This window comes from Callorhinus ursinus, unplaced genomic scaffold (assembly GCF_003265705.2).
Source record: "Callorhinus ursinus isolate GAN/ISIS: 27379988/994484 unplaced genomic scaffold, GSC_fseal_2.0 scaffold51, whole genome shotgun sequence".
Taxonomy (NCBI): Eukaryota; Metazoa; Chordata; class Mammalia; order Carnivora; family Otariidae; genus Callorhinus; species Callorhinus ursinus.
This window is the reverse complement of record NW_027397113.1, coordinates 8,021,745-8,027,965: the sequence shown is the minus strand read 5'-3', so window position 1 is coordinate 8,027,965 and position 6,221 is coordinate 8,021,745. Positions and strand designations below refer to the sequence as shown.

At 51.7% G+C, this 6,221-nt stretch overlaps 1 protein-coding gene across 1 annotated transcript; it reads left to right on the top strand.

Annotated features, from left to right (window-relative positions):
• The first annotated feature begins 1,803 nt into the window (after positions 1 to 1,803).
• Positions 1,804 to 5,025, top strand: SCGB1A1 (secretoglobin family 1A member 1). Its single transcript, XM_025879220.2, has 3 exons — positions 1,804 to 1,955; positions 4,402 to 4,589; positions 4,887 to 5,025. Exons 1-3 carry the CDS (start codon positions 1,901 to 1,903, stop codon positions 4,917 to 4,919), a joined length of 276 nt encoding a protein of 91 aa, XP_025735005.1. The 5' UTR covers positions 1,804 to 1,900; the 3' UTR covers positions 4,920 to 5,025.
• The last annotated feature ends 1,196 nt before the right edge of the window (positions 5,026 to 6,221 follow it).

Sequence of the window (6,221 nt, the reverse complement as noted above, 5' to 3'; positions counted from 1 at the left end):
CCGGGCCTGCCTCATCCATCACTGCCTCCCTGCTGTGGGTCGATGCTGCCATGGAAGCCGATGCTGAGACGGAATCTGGAGGGTAAGACCACCATCAGGGATAGTAACTGTGTGGGGAAGGGGCCACAGCAGGCTTGGGCAGAAGGAAAGCCGGCTGGCGATGTGGGCCTGACAAAATCTCAGCCGGCCAGGTCAGAAGCTCTGGAGTCGGTATCACCCACCTGAGTGGTTCTGCACGGTGCAGAAGTGCCATCCTTGCTTGGCCGCCAAAGGGAGCGGCCCCAGGAAGGGTGTGACCTTGAGCGGGGCAGTGTTCTGTGCCCAGGGCAGACCCCAAAGTTACAGGCATCTAGCGGCTCTCTGCCGACCATGCTCCTCATGGCCAGGTGACAAGCTCTTCTGGAGGGGCTTCAGGCAATGCTTCTCCATATTTACCCCAACCCCCAACCCCTAGCACAATGCTTGGCACATAGTAGGTGCTCAGAATGAATGAATGAATGAATGAATGAATGAATGAATGAACAGTTGATTGGATCTTGAAGTACAAACAGGATTTGGAGAAGGAGACAAGGCAGGAGATGTGTATTCCGGGCATGAAGCATCCTTTGTGCAAAGGTAGAAAGGCATGAAGAAACACATGGGATGTTCCCGAATCCACAAACACAAAGACAGGTTTAAATCACTATGCAGGGAAGTGAGGGAATGAGGCTCAAATGATAAGCAAAGGCCAGTGGACAAGGGCCTTGTAGATCACACCTGAATTTTACCCCGTCGGCAAAAGGATACTTTCAAAGGGTTCCAAGAATTGACATGATCAGCTGGTTTTAGAAAGATCATTCTGCTGGCCTTCCTGAGGACGGCCCAGGAGGGCAAGCGAGGGACGGGAGGCCGATCAGGAGTTGGCTTTGCACAGGCCAGGCCTGTGTCCTGAGGCGCGGGTACTGGGAGAGGACAGATGTGGCAGCGGGAGGTGAGCAGGGGCTACGGCCAAAGTCTGGAACCGCCATCAGGGAAGAGCAGTCAGTAAAGAATAAACATCTAAAGAACAAGGATGGTCGGTTGGGGAGAAAATCAGGAAAGAACAGGGCCATGGGAACACAGGAGAGAGAACAGTTCAAGAAAGAAAAAGTCAAGAGGGTCAAGGTCGTAAAGAGGTCAAGCGAGATAAGGCCGAAAGTGCCCATGGAGTGGACCACCAGGAGGGCAGGACTTGAGAGCAGCTTGGGGTGGCAACAGACCCAGCCCAGGCCAGTACATTCTCCAGTCTGATCTGAGGCTCAGGTTTCTCGTGGGCTTTCTGGAGAAAACCTTCCTCTGTCAACATGCTTCAGTCCAGGGTCTCCCCCGAGTCTGACCACGGAGATGCTCCGGTCCATGTGACCCTCCGGTCGCCTTCTTTGGAAAGGCGATGGCAGGAGCCCGATGGAGCATCAAGAGTCCTGAGCCCACATGGCACCATGTGTGAGGGGCCTTAGGCCTCAGTTTCTCCTGGGGTGATGGGTCCAGGTGGACTCTGCAATTGCCTCTGTTGATCTGGACTGGCCCGGCGCTCAGGTTCAATGAGAGTGGCACAGGTTGTTGGCTCTCCACACCCTCTGACTTGAGTCCCCTTGTGGCAGCCACATAGCACTCTGGGTTTCCCCATCCAAGTGCCCCATTGTGTGAACTCAGTTCCAATGAGGAAAGAAACTGGGTTGAGAAAAGAGAATATTTACTTTTCCCACCAAGCTGATACCCAAGTAAATAGTGTGGTCCCATCAGTAGAGCCCAGGCCTGCCCTCCTCCTCCCCTCCAGGTAGAGCCTGGAGCATTTAAGAAGGCACCCCGATGGACATGTCTCACACAAGACCACCCGATCCAGACACAGGCCAGCGCCTCACTCACCAGCCTCCTGCCCACCATGAAGCTCGCTGTCATCCTCGCCCTGGCCACCCTGGCTCTCTGCTGCAGCCCTGGTGAGTTCCCAGAGCCCCTCTCCCCCAAGCCAGGCTCAGGAACTCTTTCTGCTCCCCAGTTCTGCTTCCCAGTTCTGCTCAGGGGGCAGCTGCTTAGGTGGAACACTGAGTCCCAGCCAGGAAGCCGCGTCTGTGAAGAGGGCCATCTTGGGAACTTGGGGAGCACCCTGAGCCCGTGAGGAAACCTGGAAGGGATCCCATCTTCCATAGCCAACAACCTCGGAATTGCAGTGTTGGAACAGACTGGAGGCAGGAATGGAGGAGATCCTGTAATGGATGTGTGTGTTCAATGGCCAACAGAATAGGAACGATGAGCTCCTCAGAGTCCAGTCTCTCCAAGAGACCCCCAAGATGCCAAGAGACCACGGTACAGTGCCGCCCTCAGGTCTGGGGTCTCCACACCACACTGGCAGCCAAAGGGGCTAGGAGGAGCTGCAGAGCCTCATGTCTCCAAAAGAAATCCAAGCTAAGGCAAGGTCACCCATTCTGGGCAGAGAGGAATATTCTAGAAAGGGATCTTCCTTTGGGAAACTGCCAACCCGGAGTGGAGTTTTCTAAACATTTCTGTCCTCTGCCAAAAGCATTAGGAGTCTCTGAATAGTTGCAGCTGTCATTAAGAGGAAAGGAATTGGGGTGGGGGCGGGCGGGAGGGAAGGAGGGAGGGAGGGAAGGAGGAAGTCCCCTGATCTTTTGGTAATTGAGTAACTGGTTTTTACTCTGTATCAGCCTCTTCTATTCCTTTTAATGAGCAAACAAACAAAAAGGTTTTTTTTAGCAAATTTCAATTAGTTCACTTCAAAAGTTTCATGACACCCATGGCGATAAGTTTGATGACCCTGGGGAGTAGCAGAAGAGCTGGAAAACCAAACCAAGAGGCAATGGGGACAACTATTGTGTAGAGATATTTGTCTTTAAGGGGAAATAACATCATTTTGGACTGACATGTACAGTTGACATATACCGAACAGCACAGGGGTTGGGAGTGCTGACTGCCCCCCCCAGGCAAAAATCTGCCTATAACCTTTGACTTTTAACTACTCACAGCCTGTTGTTGACCAGAAGCCCTACCGATAATATAAACCACTAATTAGCACATAGTTTGTATGCCGTATGTATTATATACTGTTCTGACAATCAGACCCAAACTTTTCTGAATTTTTTCATTTTTTCTGGGCTACTCAGTTCATCTAGGAATCCTTCAAACTGTCACAAATCTCAAAAAAAAAAAATTCCAATACATTTATTGAAAAAATTCACATGTGAGGGGCCCCATTCAGTCCAATCCGGTGTTGTTCAAAGGTCAATTGTATGTTACTTAGATATCAGTGCTGTGCATAGAGCTGGTGGCTCAGCAAGATAGGGCTGAAATATGATAAGGGATGAATCTGGGATGCCTTTGTGTATTTGTGTGTTCGCACACATGTCATAATAACAATAATAATATCCCCCATTTATTCAGCCCTGACAATGTGCCAATCACTGTTCTAAACCCCTTTTGATCCTTATAATAACCCCATGCAATAGGGCTATTATTCCCATTTTACAGATGAGAAAATGGAGCCACACAAAGAGAAAGTAACTTGGCAGATGACGTAGTAAGTTGCAAAGCAGGGCTCTAAGTTCCGGAGGGGGTTTGACTTGGAGTGGCCATTCTGGGGGTCCCTGGAGTCCAGGCAGGGAAGCGGAACTTGCACACGAGGCAGAGAATTCAAGGACGGGGACCAAGACTCAGGCATAGGAAGCAGTGACTCTCTCCCCCCATGTTCCTGGGGCAGAGGCCTGAAAAGGGAGCACAACCTGGGGAGCACTACGGGTGAAAGGAACATAGTGGGGCCAAGCTTGGACACAAGAGGCATGTGGGCAGGTGAGTGCACCCCAGGGGCCCAGTGCTCATGGTGCACACCTCTTCCCGGGCCAGTTCAGGGGATTGCTCTTGTCCTGGACAAGTATTTCTTCCTGCCAGAGCCTGACTCTGCCCCCTGCCCCCACCACCACCCCCCGTGGCAAGTGGCTCAGACCATCACTAACCATAGGTAAGAGGCACGCTTCCGGCGGGACAACAACCAGAATCCCTCGGCAGCCCCTTCCCAAACCCCCACTGTTGCATAAAAGACCAGATCAGCAGCTTCTTTTATCAATCCTCTACCTGGAGCTCTAACAGAAAGAACAAATGGCAAATTGCCCCACCCCAACCCAGGAAGTACAAGGAGGGCTCGGGCAAGCCACGAGAAGCTGGCTGCAACCCTGGAAAGCCTTCCCACAGTGCCAAAGAGCCAACGGCGTGGAGCACCACCAGATCTCATGTTCAACACCATCCCATTGACAGGAAGGCTGCTCTCTCTTGCTGACAGGCCCGCCCGCTTGCCTCTGGGGCGGGCCCAGCCAGGGGGCTGGCCAGCTTGGAAAAGGGCCTGGACACGCATGCTCTCTCTTTTCTGTGCTTCAGCTTCTGCAGAGATCTGCCTGAACTTTCTGAATGTCATCAAAACCCTCTTCATGGGCATGCTCTCCAGTTACGAGGCTGCGATTGAAGTTTTCGTCCCAGACGCCAACATGAAAGATGCGATGATCCAGTTGAGGAGTCTGGTGGACACCCTACCCCCAAACACCACGGAGAACCTCCTAAAGTTCATGGTACACAGCTCCCTTCCCTCTGCGCCGCTTAGCAGCAGATCCCCCCTCCCCCAGTCCCTGGGCTGCAGCCTCGCCCCATTTTTTTGGAGCCCTTTCTAGCCCTTTGGAGCAGATTCAGTCATCTTACCCTTTTTAAGAGGCTTCTGAGAAATGATCAGAACTCTTACAAGCTTAGCTCTTCCCAGAGCTACTGAACTTCTTAATTGACACTGAAGTTTCTGCATGCAGACATCTTGGTCTGACTTTGAGTTTTCGCTCACTATTGTCTTGGGGTTTTTTGGTGTGTGTCTGTTTTAGGACATTGTCTTAAAGAGCCCAGCGTGTGCTTAGGACTTAGAAGCTGAAGATCTCCGACTGCTGGAGCTCCTGCGGCTCCCGGACACTTCCTCCACCCTGTCCCCAGCCTGGCTCCCTTCAATAAAGTATGAGCATCTCACCTTTGTGCCCCCTGCCCCCACCTCTTTTTTGCTCACCTGCTAGAGTGAGGAGGTCTGCCACTACGAGGGTAAGGTTAGCAGGTGCAAAGGGAAAGGCAGCGGCCAAGCAAACACATCTCCGAGGGGCCCAGGTGTCTCAATCCCAGTCCCCCACACATACCAGACTGGCCACAGGTGGCAAGACAGTGTCCAGCACACACTCCCTGGCATGGGCAGAGAGCCACCCAGGGCCCTGCTCAAACTTAACCTACAGGGGAAGAAAAGGGGGTCCATAGAGGGTGGCGGCTGACCTCAGACAGACTCCTCAACCTCCAGCCATTTAGTGATGAAATTAACTGTTATGTAAATATTTAAGCTGATTATGCTACCCAGCCACACCTGCAAGCAAAGATGGAGCTTTCCAGAGAGTTACGTCTCCCAAAGATAAATGGAAACATCTGCTTCAAGCATGTGGCCAGAGCAGTTGGGATCACTTAGGGGCCGGCTGGCCCAGCATCAGAGCATTTCACATCACACACGGCGCACAATCCCTCAGGGAAGGAATTGGATTCCTGTAAGACACTTACACGACAAAGGTGGGAAGGTTCAATTCCTTGATTAGGGATCCAAGGTGTTTGGGGTGCCTTTGAGGGTGACAGACCCTGACTCCTCAGGGCCAGCAGGGGCGTTCATGTGGAGTCCCCAGACATGGCAGGATATATGCTACATGAAATTACTTATTAAACTATTTTTTAAAGGGGGTGGAGAATAGAAAAAAAAAAAACCCTGTTATGCATTTCCTAGATCCTTTTATCTGTCACCATAGTTAGGACATTATATTTCCAGGTTGGTTTGTTCGTTTTTAAGTAGTCTCCATAACCTGTGTGGAGCTCAGCTCACAACCCTGAGTTCAAGACCTGAGCTGAGATCAAGAGTTGGACGCTTCACTGACTGAGCCACCAAGGTGCCCCTATATTTCCAGGTTTAAATCGCAAAAGCCTACAAGTCAATCTGTCCATTCACATCAGTCTTACTTTAAAGACATCTCTGCCCCGAAGAGAACCCCGGGGTGGGGAGCGATGTCACAGATGCAGGGCTGGTCAGCACCGGGTTACTGCTGTCCACCGTCCATGTCCATGGGGTGATGTTCTTGCGCCCTGACTTGTGCCCCTGCCCCCTTTCCTGAGTCCCTGTTCAGTCAACTTTCCTGCAGAAA